Source organism: Macrobrachium rosenbergii, chromosome 3 (genome assembly GCF_040412425.1).
Source record: "Macrobrachium rosenbergii isolate ZJJX-2024 chromosome 3, ASM4041242v1, whole genome shotgun sequence".
Classification (NCBI taxonomy): domain Eukaryota; kingdom Metazoa; phylum Arthropoda; class Malacostraca; order Decapoda; family Palaemonidae; genus Macrobrachium; species Macrobrachium rosenbergii.
This window is the reverse complement of record NC_089743.1, coordinates 2,272,330-2,296,237: the sequence shown is the minus strand read 5'-3', so window position 1 is coordinate 2,296,237 and position 23,908 is coordinate 2,272,330. Positions and strand designations below refer to the sequence as shown.

Genomic DNA, 23,908 nt, shown 5'->3' with positions numbered 1-23,908 from the left:
TGTAATAACACATTGGGACAATTTTCGTTAACAGAACGCAAAGTGATTTAAACACTTGCAAAAGAATAATTACTTTAGATTTGGTTACCCACTGGTAACTTTATAATGTGACTCGAACAATTGTGAATTAATTAAGATTATAGGACCACGTATATGAGGCTATGGCCAACAAATGAAAAGAAAGGTTATTGTTCAAGAATTAAAATACACAGTTACTTAATTTTAGATAAAATGCATGCGGTTAGTACAATCTGCCTTGAAGAGGCTGTGTAAATGAAAAACAGCGTTTATTTTTGTAAATGACATCCCTTTTACCATATTGTAATGACTATACAAATTCGCATTGATAATTTATCTTCGTTTTAACGTGCTTTGCTCAGCTATCGTTCAACGCGAGCTGAGGGATGACCCACACACCGGAATTTGACAGTCGTATGCGGGAGAGTATTCGCGAGGTTTTAATTCGCTAACCTTAAACTACGCTAATTTTATGCGTCCACTGCCCACCGAGTACTCCATGTTATGACGGGCGAGCAGACAAAAGATGTGGGTCTTAGGACAAACAGAGATCTTGGAAGGAATGGAAGGGGGAAAAGGGATAATAATAACAAAAGGAAAATTACCAAGACGTTACGAATGAAAACTTGACCGCATATGAACGGCGGGACACGTCTCTCAGAGCTTACGAAAGGGGCATTTAAATCACAAGGACAAGAGTTTATGACTCGCGATTCATTAAAATAAAGATAACTAAATGACTAAAAGAAAGTAAATGATATTGGCAGAAGAGCTAAGGGAAAAAGAGTGAGGGTTTTATTGTGTTAGGCGGGAATTTATTGTCCTTCGCCTATAAATTACGGCCCGACTATCACTTCAGTCCCAGGCGAGGAAAGTGCACCCGGCGGGCGCGACTCCTTCAGGAGGGGCTGATACGCACGCCCGGTGCCAAGGTATGGGCGCAAGGGCGTGCCGCTTCTCACTCTGTTATTCTTAATGATTTATACATTGTGTGGGGAATGGTATCCCGTATTTAATTGCCTCTTGTGGGGATAATTTAAGGAAGATTAGTAGAGGATGGTAAGAGATAGCAGTTCCTGAGGAACGGAGGAAGATAGAGGAGGGCCTGACATCCCCTTCTGGATTAGGGGTGCCAAGACCTTCGAAAGATGAAATGGTGGCACAGGTGCCATGGGAGCTCTGGAGCTCTTTGTAAACTACCTGGAAATTCCCACGCCCGTGGTAATTTCGCCTCGAGCCTTTCTTAATGGGGACAGTCGCCCTCGGCCGGGAAGCGGAGGGCCCGCGATCGGAGGGCGGCACGGAGTACCACCTGGGCCTGCTGATGCGACAGCTGACGCAGGAGTGCTCCGTGCTGGGTTCTACCATGATCCGTCAGCGCTCTTGTAGTTCATCGCCAAGTGAGATATGGCTGAATCCTGACTTGCAATTGCGCCGGCGACGGGCTGAGGCAGAGAGGAGGCGGTCGGGTGGGTGGCGGCTTCGCAGGTAACGTTGACCAGCTCAGGCACGGTTGCGAGGCCGCACCTGCAGGTGAGCTTCCGCGGTGGTTGGGAGGAACCGTCTCTCTGACCGACACTGGTAGCGGTGCCAGGCAGGGGAAGAGAAGGGGTCCTGAGTTGGATCCCGTGAATGGAGATCGTGGCGAGCGCCTTTGGCGCTGGCACTAGGCAGAGCGTCAGGCGCTATCAGAGGTTTCTTGGGCTGCGTCGGTCAGGACGGACGGCTTGGCCCTGCTCGGGGCATGCAAGTGGCACCGCAGGAATTTGGCATCTCCTGAAGGGAGATTTGATTGGGGCCCTGGCACTGGCACTGAGGCAGGGCCGGGCACTGGAATTGGATCGGGAACCGATCGAGGGGGCCACTGTACATCGTACTCAGGTGGCACTGGTGGGGACTGCACGTCCTCCTGGTACCCAGGGGCGCCAGTCTTGGCTGAGGGAGAAGCGGGGAGGATTACTCGCGCCGCGGAATGATTCGGGAATGGGGACCCCTAGATTGTCGTGATTTCGGTGGGGACTGAAAGTCCTGTCCCAGGATGACGTCATAGCCTCCGGGAAATGGCTTGCCACTGCAAGATTGCAAATTTTGGATTGGTGAGGTCTTGTGACTCTCAATTGGACCGTAGGGAGTATCATTTTTAAATTGATTTATGCCCTCGATCGTGTGAGTTTTTCGTCTATTGACGATAGCTCCGTAGGGGAACTCTGTCCTTCGGATGAGGGAGACGGCGCGCCCGAGTCCTCGAAAGCAGTGACTCGGCGCGCTGGCTCGCTACCTCGTGGAGGGGCCACGATACAGGCCCTTCGGCGGAGGCCTAATGACTGGGGATCTGTGACGGCCAAGGCAACGGTGGGAGTATTTATTTATTATTGCATGGGCATTTCGCCCATGCAGAAGAATGGCCATAAACCTTGCACGCCGTGCAAAAGGTCTGGCTAAAGTCTTTCCACGCTGCCCTGTGGAGGGCGAGGCGAGTTATTTGTCGGTTTTCCGGGAGAGAGAGGAGCCGGTTTCTTGTTCCGCACTGTTCGGAGGAATGCCCCGTTTTCTTGCAATAATGGCGTTAGGGCTTGCCCGAGTTCCCATTTTTGTGGGAATTTGAACCTCCGAGGAGGGACGGGGATTTATCTTCCGCCCCATGGATCCTTCTTGAGGGTGGTGGGTTTCCCACATATCTGCTATTCGCAACACTCGGTGAGTGTTGCTGGGGCTTTTTCCACTATATGAGTGGCGAGGGCAGGAGGGGCGTAGCGCAGGAAATGCTCGAATTTAAACCACTCGAGTACTTCTGGGCGTGTTAGTGGCTCCTTCGAATCGAGCCATTTTGTCACCGCCGCTCCAATGGTACGCCTAATCGGACCAAGTCTGGCCTGCTTCTCTGGGCTGCTCTCTCCAACGCGTCTCCTCCACCGCTGGGGTAATCTCGCACGCCTTCAGTAACTGCTTGGCGACAGCTTCCCAGTTTCCCGATCGCTGCATGGAAGGGCGTGGTAGGCAACGAGGGCCTTTCCGCCCAGGAATTTAGTGAGAACAAGGAAAGTTCCGCGGGGAGAGATCGCAGCACTCCAGGACTCGTTCGGCCCTTTCAAGCCATACTGGTTCGGACTCGGTCCATTTTGGCATGGACGAGTGAGCTTGGCTGAGGGCACTCATCCCCGCGGCAGGGGCGGGGGTGGCGGGCTGTCGTTCTAGCATCTGAGCTCGTGGGGCGCTGTCGCCTCCTCGATCTTCCTCCCATTCTCGTTCCTCCCTTTTCTCTTGGGCAATTCTGTGTCCCTCTCTCTCTCCTCACGTTCTTCTCTCCTCTCTGCACGTTCTTCTTGCTCTCTCCGCCTTGGCATCGCTCCACGTTCTTGAACCCATGCTCTCAGATCTTGCCCGATAGTCCCATGTCCTTCCCAGCGGACATGTAGAATTTGAAATCCTCGTTTTGTTGGGCTCTGGTATTAGCCATCTTGGAATAATGGGTATAGATATGTCTGAAAAGACTCAACTGCATGGAATCTGAAACACTCAATTGTTCAGACTGCAGGCGAATGGATCTGTCTGAATAATGACAGGTGATTAGTAAGTCTGAGGAGACTTTTGTTAAAATTTGATATGTCTTGAAAGACGTGGTTGTTCTTGGCTAACGAATTTTTAATGTGTGTCTCGGAAGACATAGTTTGATTTTGTCACGCCGGACTTGGCCGGCTGTAGCGTGAAGTTAAGGAGTTGTTCTAACGAACTAGAATGATCAGTCCCGTAAGGGGCTTAGATGTGTGTGAATTACACTATATAATGTCTCAAAAGGACTTAATGTTGGGTTCCGCAGAGGAATGAGAAATTCTCGCCACGTGCAACGTAGAATTTTTGTAGTCTCTGAGGACTGGAATTTGGAGAAATTCTCGCCACGTGCACGTAGAATTTTAGGAGTCCCTGAGGACTGGAATTTGGAGAAATTCGCCACGTGCGCATTTAGAATTTTAGGAGTCTCTGAGGACTGGAATTTGGAGGAATTTCGCCACGAGAAAGTCTCTGAGGACTGGAATTTGAGAAATTCTGCCACGCGCGACGTGGAATTTTAGGAGTCACTAGACTTGGAATTTGTGGAATTTGGAGGAATTCTCGCCGTCACGATGTAGAATTTTAGAGTCACTTAGGACTTGGAATTTGTGGAATTTGAGGAATTTCGCCACGTGCGACGTAGAATTTTAGGAGTCACTTAGGACTTGGAATTTGTGGAATTTGGAGGAATTCTCGCCACGTGCGACGAGAATTTTAGAGTCACTTAGGACTTGAATTACGATTAGGTCCCTTAGGACTTAGAAATTACTAACGGGAAACCCAAAGAAAAATGTATGCTGGGAAATGAATGGGAAAAAAAAAATGCTACACACGCGGGCATGGGCGGGGTGGGGGGGTGCAGGTCGTCTGGCCAACACCAGAGTTATTTTTAGATTCTGTGTGAATGAACCAGATATGTATAGACCGTCTGGGATTCCGGGAATTTCCCAGTCGTCTGAGAGGATAACAGTACAACGGCCTAGTAATTTTCCCTATAAGCGGAGTTTAAATTTCGCTTTCTAACACCTACTCAAATTCTAACTACACTGAGAGAATTGTCAGCAATGCAAGCTGATTCGTCGTGTCCCACGTGGGAATTTTATTCGCGCCTAAATAACAGTTCGCTAATTGAAATGCGTAAAGTAAAATTTATCACAGAGGAATTTCTTTCGCACTATTCCTCGAAGCAAGAATATGGCAAGGATTTTAACACAGAGGAATTTCACACTATTCCTCGAAGCAAAGGATGGTTAGCACTGGTTATTTCTAACTACCTATCCTGAAAGGCATGCATTAACGAATCTAATACGGCGGTTCTTTTCTCTCAGTGAATACATGCGTCCCTATTTCTAATTCCTAGGAACAGTCACGATTGTAAAAGGTTTTGCTAAGATAAACACATTACTTACGTGGAATTTTCTGGATCTGTGTGCTGGTTTTACACAAAAGGTTCGTAATTGTCTCGTACCCAGCTTAGCTTTGCTAATAGCTGATCTGGCAAGTTGCAAATGCAATAAAGCAACGCTAGGGAACTGCAACTGCAAAACGAGATCTATGGCCAGGTCGCCATTTTTACGTTTTTCCGTGGTTTTAGTTTGAAATATGCTCTGTGAGACAGGCAGCAACAATTTAAGGTAATTTAGCCTTGTGATTCTGACTGTGGGTACAGGAAAACGTAAAAAAAAGAGGAAAACAAAGGAGAATTTCATATGAGCATAGGCTCTTGTTACTGAGGGAAATATTACGTAAAACACGTGGGCAAATTTAAAGTAGTGTATTTACATAAATGATATCAGTACGGAAAGAGGAACTCAAGTAGATTACTATCCTGAAGGAGATTCCTACGAGATTGAATGAAACTGGGGATTCCAGACACAGTCCGAGAAGCTTCCACGAAATAGGATCCTCTGAAATGAGAGATATGCACATTATACGCCAGTAATGAAAATAGACAAAAGAATAATGAATTGAGGCTGCACTGAGGGTGCCAAAGGAGTAATAAAGAATTAATACTGCCGATGCAAGAGGCGCACGGACATTAGACAAGGTGATTTCTGGCTTTCTCTTTAAGAAAATATTACGAGACAAAAGCGTGACTGAAATGGGGCTCTTCCAGGGCACTTTACCTTAGCAGATTTTCGAGGGCGCGTAGAAGGCAGTCCGTGGATGACTTGCGATTTCGAGGGCGAGTTTCTTCCACGTGGTGAGATGCAAGGGCTTCTGTAAAGGGGCAAGGCGATGGGGACTCCTCGAAACTCCAAGCAATGGCGTGTGGGCTCGAGGAATACGGTCGAAGGGCACGAGGAAAAGTATACTTTGGAAAGGGCCACGTGGTTAGGATGCAAGGGCATCGATGGGGCCAGGTGTTGGGGACGTCTTCATTCCATATCTTCCAGCCCGCGTGTGTGTCGAGACCTCGTGGGCTTTTGCTTTTTATCCCCTCCTATGGGGCAGGGGGTGCGCCCAACACAGATGTTTTGACTCATTGCACCTGCTGCCCGCAGGGGAGGTTTTGGCCTGTAGGAGAGACACCCAAGCCAGATTACTTTTGCCTTGAAGGAAAGATCTTTATCAAAAAATGGGAGCGCCTTTAATCTTTTAAACCCTTGTTTTTAAGTCGATAGACAGATGGTCTATCGATCGGCCTAGGCTGGCAGTAAATGAAACACAACAGAACAACCAACAAACACAAAGGAGGGGCCAACTTGCTAGGAATTCTTGCTAATCATAATAATATATATATATATATATATATATATATATATATATATATATATATATATATATATATATATATATATATATATATATATATATATATATATATATATATATATATATATATATAATATATATATATATATATATATATATATATATATATATATATATATATATATATATATTTGGTATATGTATATATATATATATATATATATATATATATATATATATATATATATATATATATATATATATACATTTTGTGTGTGTGAGGTTAGGTAATCATAGCCCTCAAACAAGGCGACTTTTCATGTAAGTTCGGCACAGTCTCTAAAAATGCTAATAAATGCTTATTTCCAAAGTTTAAACACTAAATATGACCCGATTCATACTCCCAAATTATTAAGCTAACTTTTAAATGAAATTAAAGTTACTGTAATTTCATTTAAAAGTTAGCTTAATACATTACCCTTAAAAAAAGAAATAAATGGTTGACATAAAAATAGAGTTGGAAAAGAATTTCTGTCTATCTCCCATTCTGACCGATCTATTTTTAGAAGTCTTCTCAACCTCTTTTTAAAAATTTCTTTTTTCTACATCTTCTCTTTGTTCTGAAATGCTTTTTCATGAACAAATGGTCTTTTTTTATTTGGACTAATACAACACTTAGTTATTGTCTCTATGTTTTAGAACGTATTTGCCACACTAGCGCATTTAAACTCTGTAGATGGTACAGGTTAAATTAGATCAATTTAAACTACCTACTGTACAGGTAAAGATGTACAGAGAAATAGTAAGTTGTAAAAATGTGTGAGCTCTAACTATGAAAGAGAGAGAGAGAGAGAGAGAGAGAGAGAGAGAGAGAGAGAGAGAGAGAGAGAGAGAGAGAGAGAGAGAGAGAGAGAGAGATTGTCCTTACTTGAAAAATCAAGTTAAATTATTTATGAATTATTATGGAGACAAGAGAGAATAACATGAGAGAAAGAGTGAGAAGTAATTCTTACGTTAGATATCAAAAGATGGAAATTCAGTATTAAACTGACTTTTAAATGAAATTAAAGTTACTGTAATTTCATTTAAATGTTAGCTTAATATTACCATTAAAAAAAGAATTAAATGGTTGATGTAACAATATAGGAGAGTGTGAAGATTAGTATACTATTTTCTCTCCCCATTCCACCGATCAATTTTTTAGAAGTCTTCTCAACCTCATTTATATACAGAGAGAGAGAGAGAGAGAGAGAGAATTATATAAGAAACCTTTGACCCACTAATCAACAACACACCCCCTTCTTGTCATGTTAAAGTGACATGTCTGACAGCTTTTCCTTCGAGCTTCTTCTCAAAAGACGAGGGAAAGATATTTGTTTGTTTAAAATATGTATCACATATGAATTTTGCAATTACAGTTATTATTATTATTATTATTATTATTATTATTATTATTATTATTCTTATCGTAATTATTAATATTTGAAAATTGGTACTTATTATTAGGTAAAAAATTTATTTATCATACAAAACAAATAAACATATACATGTACCATAAAAATTTTCTCAGCTCAGTAAGAGAGAGAGAGAGAGAGAGAGAGAGAGAGAGAGAGAGAGAGAGAGACAGAGAGAGAGAGAGAGATTATTACTTTCATTAATTAATGTTATTCAAATTACACATTAAAACTTGAAAACTTATAAATTACATAAAAAATTAAACATAAACACTTGCAGGGTTTCTCAGTATTCAATGAAACGTCACGCGTGTCTGCAAAATATAAACGATATATATATATATCTCAGGACAGGGTGACAAGGTGACAGTCAGTCATCTCTATATATATATTTATTTGCCGATATATAAGATTCTTAACACATTGTTACATCATGAACTATATATAGAAGAGAAAATATACAATTACATATATATGGAATATTAGATAGTAATTTGTTACATCATGAAGGCAAGTGTCTCAACATGCTATATAAATATACTGTACATTAAAACATGACAATTCAAAAAAGGAGCCTGCTAGACTAAAAGTTGAGGACTGAATGACTAGCAGGTGCTTTTCCTGAATTTTCTTGTTTTAATGTATATATATATAGCATGTTGAGACTCTTGAAGTCATTAGCTTTATTCCATGTATTTTAATTTGTATATTTTCTCTTTTAGCCTTGATGATATAACAATGTGTTATGAAACGTGTCGGCAAATAAATATCACCTATAGATGACCGACTGTCTCCTTGTCACCTTGTCCTGATATATGCTGTGGCCTGTTTGTGTCAACAACTCCTGTTCCCTACATATTATAATGTACACACACACACACACACACACACACACACACATATATATATACATACATATACATAAATATATATACATATACTGTACATATATATATACATATATTATATATATAAATATATATATATACATAATAGCTATAAATATAATTTAATCAATAAACGTCCTTTGTCTCATGAAAGCTCTACCTCGGAAATAATATATTTTCATATATATGTTACCGAAGGGAATTTTTAGTTGATAATAAGTCCACGGTCGCGTGGGGTGGACTTATTATCAACTAAAATTCCCTTAAATAACATATATGAAAATATATTATTTCGAGGTAGAGCGAATTGGATATTAAAGGACGTTTGTAGCTTTCTGATTGTATATGAATCACGGTGATGTGATAAATAGTCATATATATATATATATATATATACAGGCAGTCCCCGCACGGGTCCGGCTTACGACGTTCAAAGGTTACGACGCTTTTCAAATATATTCACCAGAGATTACTGTATTTCCCAGTTTACGACGCATGTTCCGGGGTTAGGATGCCTCATACGCTGATCCGACGGAAGAAATTTGGCTCTAAAACGGCAGAATAATAAAAATGTTGAGTTTTTTTTTTTATGAAAAACTCAATAAAAATGTAGTTTACATCGTTTTCAGTACACACAAAGCATTTTCAGTACACACAAAGCATTAAGTGTAAGATTTTCTCAGAATTTTTGACGATTTTTCGGGTTTCTGACGGGGCATAAAAAAACGAACCCCTCATAAATAGGGACTGCCTGTATATACATATATATATATATATATATATATATATATATATATATATATATATATATATATATATATATATATATATATATATATATATATATATATATATACAGTAGACCCCAGTCCTCGACTGTACTAGAACTTCGAAATAATCGGATTTCAACACGAAATGTTGAGTAAATTTTTATGTCGGAGTTCAAACAACAAACCGAATCCGACCCGATGAATCATATGATGTTTGTAGAAAAAGTTTTGGGCGCTGCCGCTAGTTGGCGTTGTTGGTGGCGTTCTTCCCATGCTTATTTAAAAGCATTTAAAGCCCCACATGCTGCTGCTGCTGCTGTTGAAAAACAAGCCATATTATCACATGAAATTAATAATACAGTATTTATAAACCGAATTACTGTATGTCTGTTATCATAAAATTAAGAAAATTTTCCAAAATTACGTCGAATGTTTATGTAATTAGTACCGCGATACAACACCAGGGCGGCGCTATGGTTTGTTTATATCTGCCACAAGCTGCCGAGTTCCGACGTAATTTCGGAAATTTTTCTTAATTTTATAACAGACATACAGTAATTCGGTTTATAAATACTGTATTATTAATTTCATGTGATAATATGGCTTGTTTTTCAATGTTATCATTATTAACAACAGTTTTCATGTGTACCTGTTACAGTACATTCTGGTAGTGCCTATAGGCTACTTAGCCTAACCTATGGTTCTCGGTATATCATCGGTAATATGGCCGCATTGGTCATAGGCCAACTTTTTTGATACAGTATGCATTTAAAAATGTAAAAAGTGCTTCTGATACGGTAAGTTATTCAACTCTGAACCTATTTAATTGTAATTTGTGTAAAGTTTTGTATAAAAAGGTAAGGTTGGGGTAATGACTGGTGGTCAGGAATGGATTAATCCATTTTCAGTTATTTCTTATGGGAGAAATTAACTCAGAATTCGACAAAATCGAATCTCGACACTTCTTCTGGAACGAATTAGCGTCGAGAACCAAGGTTCTACTGTATATATATATAATATACACGAGGGTGGGGCTACACAGAAGATGGAGGATAATTAAAGGAGAACCACTCTATGATGGTTGGCAATGCTGTGTAGCCTCATGAAAATATTGGTAACACTGCTTACATTTAAACAGACTGAGAAAAGGTTTTGAGGGTTGGGGGAGACCTTGAGAATTTTCCAAGGTGGGGGGGTGGGACGGATGGCTGGGCGCCATGGGAGAGGAGGGGCTGTGTAAAGGAATTCACTCAGAGAATGGGTTGTTTTGGAAGGTGGGTAGAGCTGGGGAGCAGTTTCCCTGGTGGAGGGGGATGCAGTTGGATGAGTGAGGAGAACTAGGTTGATGTTTGATATATTAGAGATTGTTTTGTGTTGTTACGCTCATGATGTCTTATCTATATTTTATGATAATCTCATTTATATTTTTACTGTATTTTCTTTTTTTATTTTTACAACATATTAGTTAAATGCAGAGAGAGAAAGAGAGAGAACAAGAACTGAGATATCAACAGTGATAAAATATTCTCTTGTGTACAGTCATATGTGTTAAATACAGCTGTAATAGCATATTTGACTTGTGCAAATGGATACCGTGAGTGTAACACCTAGCCTAGGTCAACAGTCCACAAACACATTTTCTATCTTGTGTGTCGTAATACAATATGGTAGTAACTGATAAGAATGTTCTGTATAAAAATACATTAATGGTCATAAAACTAATGTAGATTGTTGTTAAACACAGTTTAGGCTACCTACCACCGAAATGTGCCATTTTTGAGAGAGAGAGAGAGAGAGAGAGAGAGAGAGAGAGAGAGAGAGAGAGAGAGAGAGAGAGAGAGAGAGAGAGAGAGAGAGAGAGAGAGAAAGGGGTTGCATTTTTTCAAAGTGCATTTATGCAGCATATATTGTTACAAATATAGGGAAAACGGTAAATAATTGCCTTTTGCATAAAATTTTCAGTTTAGAGTGAGATGACTGTTGTTTATATGCATAGTGAGTGTTTACAGTTATGTTCTTGACATGGTAGGTAAGGAAGAGTACAGAGTTGCCCTTGAACACCCTAGATGTTTTTACTCATCCTTCATCTGAATTTTGCCATTATCCTACGGGCCCTTGGCTCTATTAATCCAAATAATTGAAGGATTACTATTAAAAGCATTAATAATTTCAACAGACCTTGCAGGATTTCTAGAGAGAGACAGAGACAGACTAAATTTTAAAAATGCTAAAACAACAACATAAGTGTTTGAACTTTAAAGCTTCTAAAAGGATACTTGACTTGAGGCTTTCACCTTCAGTGATTTCAAGAACCTTCTGTAAAACAAAAGGAGTTACTTCTCTTCCAGTCACTGATGCTGCTGCTGCTTCCTTGACAGCTATTTCTGCAAAATAAAAATGATTTACCATAAGTTAAAATTACATAAGTTAATTTGAATTTCATCCTCCAGTTAATAACTTAGCATTAATACACCTCAATTTATTACTTATGAATAACTTAACAAGACTAATGATTAAGAGCTAAAACTTCACAACATGAATGCTTCCAGCTAATCACATTTTTTCTTAGCCACACAGTTTCATTAAATTAAATATCATAGTCAATGCTGTAAGAAGGAGAATCTGAAAAATCAATCTACATTGTTATTAAAAAGGAAAAACTCTGAATATTTGTTTTAAAGATACAAACTCTTAACTGTTTGTGAGACATATACAGTATAACTAATTATGACTATAGTTGTAAAAACATAAATAATAGACTTTTTTTATGATTATTTACATTCTTTATGAGAGCATATTGACCTGTTAACTCCTACTAATACAATTACTCTGGCATGTTCAGTTTACTGAGACTGATTGCAATTTATTTTGCAGTAAGAAAAAAATGTTTAAAAATGCATGTTCCTATATGGGAACATTAGGTTGTAGACTGTTGAATTTATTACTAATTTCGAAATACATAAATTTTATATATAGAGTATACTTTGTAGTGTAGGCTAGGCTACCATATATGTATGCATGGTACTGAATACCCTAGTGTAGGCTAGGTTATATTCGAGATACGTTTTTTCCAACAAACAATGGGTTTTTTGGAACCTAACCACATCATAAGTAAGATAATACCTGTATAAGCATTTTTAGAGTTTTTTTTTAAACTATCACAATAGGCGGTTCTAAGTGTTTTTAGAAGGGTTTCAAGTATTTGCAGATTTTAGCTATTCGCAGGGGGGTGTGGTACACATCCCCCACAAATACGAGAGGTTTACTGTAGTACTTAAGTGCTCTAACTGAGCAAAGAGCCCTTTCCTAGTCTGCTGGCCCAAGGATACTTAACAAACTCTTGATCATGAACGAATGAGGCCAGGGGTCAGACATGGTTTCATTCTTTGCCAGGAATCCAAGTGTGAATGGGCAGATCGCATCTCCCTGCGAAAAACCCACTAGCTTACTGAAGGCATCTAATTTGCTGATCCTCTTTGCCATAGCTAAAGCAATTAAAAAGGAAGTCTTCCTGGTTAAACTTCTCAGCGATAAGGAGCGAAGGGGCTTGAATGGAGGGCCGGACAGCCATCTGAGGATGACATCTAGATTCCAGGCGACTGACGTAGACTTCTCTTGCTTGGAAATGTCTAGGGACTTAATTAGATTGCTTATGTCTTGATTTGCAGACAAATCAAGACTTCTATGTCTAAACACGGAGTTTTGCATAGAAATAAAACCTTTGATTGTAGAGGTGACCAAGCCTCGAGAGGACCTCAGAAACATAAAAAAATCAGCGATCTATGCTATTGAGGTTTTAGAAGATGATACGCCATGTCTTCGGCACCAGGAAATTGCTTCTGCAGCTTTTCTTGAAAAGCCCTTTGCTCTGACAAGCTCCCTGACAGTCTGAAGCCTGTCAGAGCGAAAGCAGATAAGCCTAGATGGAAGCGATGAATGTGAGGCTGCTTTAGAAGGCTTCTCTTCTGAGGTAGAAATCTGGGGAAATCTGTTAGGAGACTGAGAAGGTCTGGGAACCGCTCCTTCTGTGGCCAAAATGGAGCTACAAACATCATGGATGTGTTTGTGTGGGCCATGAACTTGTTTAAGACTTCTCTCACCATGCTGAATGGTGGGAAGGCATAGACATCCAAGTCTGACCAATCCTGGAGCATGGCATCCATCACCCATGCCCAAGGGTCCGGGCGCTGGGGAACAGTAGACAGGGAGGCGATGGTTCCTCGATGTTGCAAACAGGTCTATCGACGGCTTTCCCAACCGTTTCCACAGGTCAGTGTACACTGTGGGTTAAGTGTCCATTCCGTCAGTAAGACCTGTTTGCAGCAACTTAACTAGTCCGTAAGAATGTTCAACTTTCTTTGGATGAAGCGAGTTATTATCCTGGTGCAGTTGTTCTCTGCCCAGAGAAGTAGATCCTTGGCTGCTTCATAAAGGGAGAAGGAGTAAGTCCCTCCCTGATTGTTGATGTAAGCCAATGCGGTCGTGTTGACCGAATGGACTGTGACTGTCTTGTCATATGTCATTGTCGCAAAATACTGAAGGGCCAAGTGAATTGCCTTCAGTTCCCTCACAATGATATGTAGTCTCTTTTCTTCTAACGACCTCGTCCCGGAAATCTTCATGTCGTTTAAAAGAGCACCCCAACCCAGATCCAACGTGTCTGAGCACAACATTAAGTCAGGGCTCAGTGGTGCAATGGCTTTCCTACTAAGAACCTCTCCTCTGCAAGGCACCACCGAGGATCCTCCTTGATCTTGGGAGTGATGCAGAAAATGAAGGAGTCTGGGAGAGTTTTCCTCTGCCAACTGGCCTTTAGGAAGAATTGCAGGACTCTTGTGTGTAACCTTCCTAAAGACATGAACTTCTCCCAGCAGACTCATCCACTCATTGGCTGTGCATGACGGACGAGATATGTAGTTCCTTACTTTCTTCAAGCGGTCTTGAATCCTTTTGTGGGATGGAAAAGCCTGAAAAGTCAGAGCATTGATCCTCATCCCCAAATAGAGAATTGATTGTGTTGGAGCAAATTGGGATTTCTGAAAATAGATTAAAAGACCCAAATCTTGGGCCAGTAGAAGAGTCATTTGAAGGTCCTCCACGCATCTTGTCCTCGATGGGGAACATAGTAGCCAGTCTTCTAGATATATATAGAAGGTGATCCCCATGAGATGGAGCCATCTCACTGAAGGGGCGAGAACACGGGTGAATACTTGCAGAGCTGAGAGAGGCCGAAGCAGAGAGCCCTGAACTGAAGGACCCTGCCCTGGAATAAGAACTGCAGATACTTCCTGGAGTCTGGATGTACTGGGACATGGAAGTACACATCCTCCATGTAAATCATTACCATCCAGTCTCCATGATGAATGACTGACAGGACTGAATGGTTTGTTTCCATTTTGAACCTGGTGGTCTGCACAAAAAAGTTCAAAGCACTGATGTCCAGGACAAGTCTCCAACCTCTAGACACCTTGGGGACCACAAACAGATGGTAGTGAAAACCCTCTGTGCTTACATCTTTGACCACCTCCACAGCTCTTTCCCTGAGTATGGATGATACTTTTTCCTTCAAGGCCAAAAACCTCTCCAAGCCTTCCAAGTAGGCTGTTTAAGCTGATGGGCTAGGACGTCAAAGGAGGCTTTTCCCTGAATGGCATGGCATAGCCCTCTTGTAGGACTTTCACTACCCAGAATTCTGCATTCCTGTCTTCCCATTTGTCCCAGAGATGGAGAAGCCTGGCTCCTACAGGGACATGGAGGACCAGAACCTCACTTGCAGGCGAGCACACGCGGGGCTGAAATTTGGCTCTTTCACCTCGAAAGGGCTGCTGCTGCAACTGGGAGACAGTTCTCACACTGAACAAGACTGAAATGTCACAGGTTGGTTTCCTTGGCACGCCTTGTCGACTGCACCGAAAGGTCCTGTGTCGACTTTTCTATAAGTCTGACACAACCTGGTCTACTGTAGCTCTTGGGAATAAAGCTGCCCGATCTAAAGGTGCAAACAAGAGAGCCGATCTTTGAGAGGGAGTAAAATCTTTAGTGGCAAAGGTGCACCACAGTTTCCTTTTCTTAACGACTACCATGGAGAATAAGGTAGCCAGCTCCTGGGAGCCATCCCTAATGGTCTTACCTGTGCATGAGAGTACTCCCAACAAATCCGCAACGAAGTTCTCTGGAAGTGTATTACAGTCGTCTGTTTTCTTGGCTAACACTCCGACTGTCCAGTCCAAGAAGCTGAATACACTTCAAAGACTTTACAGACATCTCTCACGAAACGGTCTGGCTCCGAGGACTGTGAACATGATCCTAGCGGAGTTAAAAGCCGATCTCCATGTTGAGTCCACAAGGCTGGAGAAATCCTCCTGGGAGGAGGCAGAAACTCCCAGAGATGGAGCTTCCAGCGGAGTAGAACAAATACCTCCTTGGTGACAGGCGAGAGGGAGGCGCACTGAAAACCACCTTACCAAGCTCCCTCTTTCCCACTAACCAACTGTCAATGCCCACTAAAGCCTTCCTAGAGGATGAGAAAAGGACCATCTTCGGTAGTCTGGAGGGCTATCTACCGGCTGTCTCATCATGAAGGCCGAACCAGGTGATGACGGGGCCCTTGGAAAGAAGGAAGTTGGATAGCAAAAGAGGAAGTACTTCAAGAGTGCTGCATACGCTGTCATAGGATGTTCTTGATTGATGGCTTCTTCGCCAGCTTCTTCATCGGATGAAATGGGAGAAGGAGCTAAGTCCGCCTGATCCTGCATAGCAGAAGAATGCTTCTGCGAAAAGGGGTTAGTGCCAAACGCCTGGCCGCTGGTGCTGAGAGTACCGAAGGTGAAAATTCTGACACATGGCACTCAGAAACTGAGCATACGGACACTGGGCGCCACTTGGAAGTTAGGCGCTCGGACGCTGAGTGCTCATGACCTGATCGCTCGGACACTGAGTGCTCATAACCTGATTGCTCGGACACTGGGCAATCCGACACTATACGTTCGGACATTGGGTGTTTGGGCACTGTGCACTCGGACGATGGGTGCTTGGACACTCGGCACTTCAACACAGAACACTTGAACACTATATGTTCAGAAGCTGGGCGCTCAGACAACTTGGATGAGGAATGCCGTGTCCAAGACTGGTTCTCTGCCACTGAAGTGTCATGCACAACTCGCTCTGGACTGGAAGATGGGTGCTCAGACATTGGGCACTTCGAACAGAACACTTGGACACTGTACGTCCGGACACTGGGCGCTCTGACAACTTGGATGAGGAATGCCGCATCAAAGACTGGCTCTCCATCACTGAAGTATCACACACAACCTGCTCAGGACTAACCCAAAAACTGCAGGAGGGAAGAGGATATGCTCTTGTTCCCTAGGAAGCTTACGGGGAAGCAGGGAAGTGAGCTCAGAGGAAGGAGCATGCCTTTTCAATGGCCTTGATACTTTCGAAAGGCATTTACGACCCCTTTCTGCACTGATGTCCGAATCACTAGACGACAGAGCATGAATATCTGTATGGATGCCTTTCCAATGGTGAACCACTGAGTCCTGGGTTCGATCAACAGACTCGGTTGAGGGGGCAACTACCTGTGGGCAAACCCTACCGACCTCCCTTAGACATCAGGTTTGCCTCCTCCCAGGTTTTGGGGAGCTTGACATTGACCTTTGTCTATGAGCATTGGTGGGACGAGTAGTCACCTCCTCCACTGACACTGCACTTGCACCAACACTAATTACATTTACCAGGTCCACAAGTGCCTTAACTGAAGACCAGATTTGGGCCACAGTGTTAACAAGCAGACCAAACTTTTGGTCAATTCTAGCTTCTAGGCTGGTGATGGCATCAGGTTCAGAAGAATGGGAGCCAGGCAGTGGAGTCTGAGGAAAAGTTGGAGGGCTAGTGATAGGGGAGAAAGCAGTCGCAGATGTAGAAGGCACAAGCTGAACAACAATATCCAATTTTGGAGTGGAAACCTGACTAGCTAAAGCTTTAGCCTCGGCTCTAGCAGCCATCTTTCTGTCTGTCTTTCTGGAGTTTATCTGAATGCACATCCAAAACTTTCCATTTACCCTGATCCCAGCCTTTGCATTCATCACATTCAAGTTCAAATGAGCAAATTTCCCTCTACAATGGCAACATGCAGTATGTGAGTCATACTTAGCAGAAGTAAGTCTAGTTTTACAGCTTTTGCTGCAATACTTAATACTAGACAAGCTAGAGTCCGACATACTAAATCAAAATTAGTCACAATGGAGCTAGCCAAGGTAATAAATAGTACGCAACCAGCACGAATGGATACTTCACCAAAGGTAAAAGACACAACTGTCTGGCAAAATTCAAATCAGAGATCCTCAACCAAACGTTGTTCAGTTAACCTGGAGAAACGATTGAGCTCTTCAGCACTCTTCCCCGAAAATGGGCAGGGCCTAGTTACCTACACTAAAACAATAGTGCGTTACCATGAATTTCAAATTTTGGACTGCTGCGGTTAAGTGAAACTAATAGCTATGGAGTTACTTGGTAAGTTACTTATGTACAAAACTTTCCTTCAAGGAATCAAAATTTAGATGAATTTTTATTGTTGTATAAAGGATCAATGCTTAGATGAATTTTTATTGATGTATAAAGGAAGGCTAGTGTTCCATCAGTACATAAAAAAAGAGAGCATTCAGGTATGTAATAAATATTTTAGAAGTGAGAGATGGATACGAGCATTACTTGGCTCCATGATTTGAGAGGTATCACACTGAAATGAACTACTAATGAAAGTTACATCATTCACATATCTTTGCATTCTATTATAATAAAAAAAATTATAATAACATGAAGGTACAATACTATAAAAGTCATGAAAATAACAAACTTTTTGATAGAGTAGCCACTTGTTTCATCCTCCAGGAGTTACCTTTCATGGGTCTACCAGAGCTCCATGGTGACCAAACTAGTATCAAAGAATTCTCTTTTAGTTAGTCTCTTGGTCAGGTATTGTGTCACAATGATAAACACCATAACACGTGATGGAGTATATAATGGACTCCAAGATAAAAGGCCACTTTCCCTTATCTTCAGCGAAGCTGTAACCAGTTGTTCCATCGTCAAAACCTGCTAGAAGAGGAAGTGATTATAGCGCATGCGTACCCTGCCATATTGTCAACAAACAGATGGGCCCAGACACCAAGAAGCCATATATTCCTTTTGGTCAACACCGAATGGTTTAGTTCATTACCAGTGCTCTGAAAGCTCAGCTTTTTCTCTGATCTCATTATAGAAACATCTAAAGAAGCAAGTTAAGTTAAAGTTTTAGTTTTAAACTTTTGGAACTGGTTATTAATTTATGTGTGAAAGCCGAAAACCCGGCATTTCTTGCCAACACATGCCCTGCGCTTTGTCATAATCGCTGATTGGCAGTTTTGAAAAACGCAAATTGTTTTGAAGAATTTGTCATTCTAAGTAGATGTTTTAACTAAAAGAAATGTTCCACAATTTATCATTAATACAGAAAATCCTTTCAGATTATATGATGTCTACAATAATCTAGACAGTAGCCTACATCAGAAAAAGTGAGAGTGGATACAGCCCAGTTGAGCCTCGGGGGTCTGGGGTGAAGACTTCAAACCTGTAGCTGACTAGCGTTAGAATGGTTCGACTCCACCTGCTGGGTGCCAGGAATTCTATCCCCCATGCAGCCATCATGTGCTGAAGAGGATCTTTCCCCTAAAATGGATAATAGGATCCACCTAACCCCAACTGAAATTACTACATTTTCTCAACCAGGACTTCTGCCCCTTTGGTTAACAGGCACTTATGGTTCAGCTGTTGAAGCTCAGTCAGATTGCACTAACTCCCCCAAAAAGGAATATACAGTTTGTGGTACTTGGTCAATTCCGTAAGGAAATTATGAGTAACATCAAAGATGTCCTTGCCACAGAACGGCAATACTGTATATAAGGGACATGATACTTTATTCAAAAAGGAAATTAGATCAGTCTTGTACACCCCAAAAGCGTAAAAGTACTGCATCCTGTAACCAAAAAGTGAGAGTGGATACAAATTCTGCCAAAACAAGGTCTAAGGTTAGAATTCTGACTGGAAACAACAAAATGGGCAGCTTGGACTACCAAACTTCAGATCGAAACATAACAGGGGCTCCAATACTCACCCCTGATGATACTGATAATCCTTGGCAAGATGCCTCAATTTGCATTTCTCTCCCAGTGGTAAATATCTAACTGATAAGAGAAAAACCATGATTAAAGTTGTACATGTAGAATTTAGAGACAGGGCAGCATTCCCTAATACAGAATGGCACTGGTATCACCTTCAGCAGACATGGAGAAACCACTAAAAGAATGGTTCTCCTTCCTGTGCCTATAATATTAAAAGCTATAGAAGACACCCTTTACCTGGTCAACAGAAAATGGATCTCTATTCCATTTTGAATAAGACCCAATCTGCTCAACAAGTAGCCCAAGCCTTCTGTCTCTTCATTTTCAAAATAAAATTAATCATATGAAGGCAGATTTTCAGAATTTTGTAGTGACTAGAAAATGAGAGACAATGGCAGAATTAAAGCCATTTGCCACAGTCATCCCAGTTTTGAATAATTCCACCAAGGAATGCGCAAAGCTTTAACTACATTTTGAAAGGAAAAAGCTCCCTCTAGATATAGCTACTCAGCAGTTTGGGACCCCTATGAGAAGAATCTCAGAGGGGACAGCCTAAGAAAAATTTTATACTAGGATCTGCCTCCTTAGTATGTATTATAACCTCTACCATCTTGCTGGAAGTTGCCATCAAAAGGCTTCCAGAAGATTCCAGAACAATTTTTGCTGTTGTGGCAAAAAGTCTTATGAGAATCCTATGGAAAGCACTCTATGAGCTTTCTAGAATGGCGCATAAAAGCGCGACCAGAAACATTGGAGGGCTCCAACAAGTCATTCCCCAGTGTGACTTCATTATTACACTCTAACCCCTTCTGTGAGGACCTGTCTGAGGAATCTGCTGTGGCTCAACTTAACGAGCAAGCCCGCCAACAGAATTGTACAGTGTACGCTCTTCTGAGGAAAGGGGAATTCAAGAAACAAAAAACCAAGAACTTCCCTTTACCCAACCCAAAAAAAGGCCTGCTACGATCAAAAATCATATAAGCCTTTGGTCACCCCCAAAAGTTTTCCTCAAAAGCAGGTAGGTGGTCAGAAGGGACAACTCCCTACAAAGGACAACAACAACAACAACGACACCCTTTTCACAAAGTCCAAAGACCCTCTTATAGGGGAAAAAGAAAAGCAATACCTGGAATGCCTATCAAGGGGAAAAGCAGAGGAAGAGGTGGATACCAATAAGAACTGTGTGGTAGGGGGTCAGCTTCGACGACACCACAGGCAATGGAAGTCTTCCTCTTGGGGACACAGCATTATTTTCAATGGAGTGGGGTGGAAATGGTCTCATAACCCCCTCCTTTAAAGGGGTTCCTCCAAAAACCAGACCCCTCTCTGGAAGATTACGTGCAGAAGGCCCTGTTAAAGGGAGCCATAGAGAAGCTTGCATATGTTCGCCACCAAGCACATCTCTTCAGTGTCCCCAAAAAAGATTCCTCCTAACAAAGAGTGATCTTCGACCTATCAACATTGAACACGCACATTGTTTACCAAAAGTTTTGGATGACTGCTGTTGCCAAAGTACGCTCAATCATTCCACAAGGGACCTGGACAGCTTCTATAGACCTGAAAGGTGCATACTGGCACGTCCCTATTGTCGTTCCCTTCTGCCCCTTCCTAGGGTTCTGGATAAGGAAGGATACATACAGGTTCAAAGTCATGCCCTTTGGGCTAAACATTGCCACAAGAATTTTTACAAAAGTAGCAACGGTAGTTGTTCAAGAACTCAGACAAAAAGGAATACAACTAATAGCCTACCTAGACGACTGTTTAATCTGGGGGCCCACAAGAAAAGAGTCCTTGAAATACCTAAGAGCAGTGGTCAACAGACACAGTCAAAAGGTTTTCTAATAAACTGGAAAAAATCCTGCCTCACGCCTAGCAGATGTTTTCAGTGGCAGGGACTGGGTTGGGATACTCTTCATGGCCAGTTATCTCTCCCCATCAATGCTCAAAACAGAATAAGGAAAGACCTCAAAACATTTCTCGCACAGCCCAGAGTTTCCAGATGGCAATTAGAACGTATGATGGGCCTGCTGCAGTTCACATCAGTAATACAGTAGATCCAATACTCAGATTGCAACTAAAAACTGTGAACAAATTCTAGCTATCGCATGCAAGAAAGATGTGAGACCAACCTCATCAAAAGAATAAAAAAGATTTTTCACACAACCTGGCTGTATTGAAGATTTAATTTTGGATGAAGATTTCTTAGAGAAGTCCGTGCCCTTGTTTGAAGTCGTCATCAATGAAGCATGACTAGAGGGTCCAGGGGCGGGGAAGTCAGGAGGGGGATCAGGATATTTGTTATTACTGCTTTTTGTCAATTTTTTTTTCGAGAAGTCATCAACATTTGGAGAAAGTTAAGTTGATATTAGTTTAACAGACCACTGAGCTAATTAACAGCTCTCCTAGGGCAACTTATTTTACGTGGAGAACCAATTGGTTACCTAAGCAACGGGACCTACCATTGTGGAATCCGAACCACATTATAGCGAGAAATGAATTTCTATCACCAGAAATAAATTCAACCTCCAGGGTGGGTGCAGAGGTCGTCATCTGTGCCAGAAAGCACCATCAGAGGGTCCTGGGGTACTCGAATCTTTATAAATGCTAGATATGAAGATTTGAGAGGGGTAAAAAAAAGTAAATAAAAAAATAATAATAAACCTGAAAACCTTAAAAAGATATCAGCCTTTCATAGCCATTATTCTTCCACTAATGGCACAAGTGAGAACAGACTCCCAAATGTCCGCGTCCCTACCCTACCCCACAAGGGATGGCACAACACGATTACAGTGGCCCAAGCGGAAGCCAAACCTGCTTGCTTGGACCAAAGGTATTACAAGAATACTATTATCCCCACTCTAATCTTGTTATGGGCAAACCGGATAGAATGCCGAGAGTCCTATCCTCAGAACCAGAACCCCTGGAATCCATGGTCCAGCCCTAAAGAACAGTTCCGCCTGATATCTCTTGGGTCCGAACATTGTCGGGCAGCTGATGGTCCTACCACAGTTCCCACTATTTAGCTTTGGATATAAACCCAATCCCAGTTATGATATCTTTTCCCATTTATTAGGTCCAAGAAACTTTAGCAAAAGTGGAAAATTCCACAAAAATTAATTCAAAGAAATATATAATGGTCTATGGGACTCTTGGACTCAAACCTGGGACCAGACTCCTGGGGTTCAAGAGCCCCCTCACCATGTCAAGGTGGTCCCAAATTGAAGGGGAAAAAAGTTGGGGAGATACTTCAGCCTTGGACACGAAAGGAATCTATGGTGAAACAGGTCACCCTGACTCCTCCACCTGTATGAGTGACAATACACACAGATGCCTCGTTGACAGGTTGGGGAGGACATTGGGAGGATCATTAGATGGCAGGGAGGTGGTCAGCTACTCTGAGGAATTTTCATAGCAATTTCCTTGAGCTGATGGCTGTCTTTTTGTCTCTCAAAAAACTCAAACCTCCAGAGAAGAGACATGCATTTTGTTGATTCTAGACAACATGACTGCAATGTCCTGCATCAAGAGGTCAGGATCACTCTCACTTCCTCTCAATATGGTAATGCTAGCCATCCTTCATATGGTGCAAAAGCGAGGATGTGGCACTTGTCTGCAATTCACCTCACAGGATCTCTCAGTGTAATAGCAGACTCTCTATCAAGGAAAACGACAGCCTCAACAGAGTGGATGTTAGACAACCACTCTTTTCAAATGATAGCCAACATGCTTCCATAACCATATGTGGACCTGTTCCCCACATACAAGAATCACAAACTTCCAGTGCATGTGTCTCCGAATTTGGACAGTCAAGCAACAGCAAGAGATGCCTTCCTACAAGACTGGAACAAATGGTGGACAATATACCTTTTTCTTCCATTGTCCCAGATTTCAATGGTTTTGAGCAAGCTTCTAACCTTCAAAGGAACAGCTTACTTAATAGTTCCAAACTGGCCAAACAGGCATTGGTTCCTATTACTCCAACAACGGGCAAAGAGATCAATTCCACTGCCGTCCGTTGTTCTATCCCAGAAAGTAGGAGGGAAGTCGTCTACGCATTATCCTTTCTGAGCCGAGAACTTCAGATGTGGCTTTTTTAAATATTGTTTACTGTGAAAATTACTCAGCCAACATTGTTACGTACCTAGTGCAAAAAACTACAGACATCATCTATCCGACAATACCAGTCCATATGGAAGATATGGTTAATTGCTATATATCCATGCTGAGAGCCCAGTTGAGATTTCTATGGAAATACTTTTAAATTTTCTTACCTTTTTGAAGACAAATGCTTAGTTGTTACAACAATCATAGCATATAAGGCAGCACTAACGCATTCAGGATTGACTCTAGTATAG

The 23,908-nt window shown here is 41.8% G+C and overlaps 1 protein-coding gene and 1 non-coding gene across 2 annotated transcripts in view; one reads left to right on the top strand and one right to left on the bottom strand.

The window, feature by feature from the left end:
• Nucleotides 1–11,580: 11,580 nt before the first annotated feature.
• Nucleotides 11,581–23,908, bottom strand: part of LOC136851983 (pseudouridine-5'-phosphate glycosidase-like) — an 86,718-nt gene continuing 74,390 nt past the window's right edge. The window contains 1 exon segment of the mRNA XM_067126385.1: nt 11,581–11,777. Within this exon segment, the coding sequence (XP_066982486.1) occupies nt 11,605–11,777 (173 nt within the window). The 3' untranslated portion in view covers nt 11,581–11,604.
• Nucleotides 18,963–19,049, top strand: TRNASTOP-UCA (transfer RNA opal suppressor (anticodon UCA)). Its single transcript has one exon. It is a non-coding gene; the product is annotated as a tRNA-Sec (tRNA).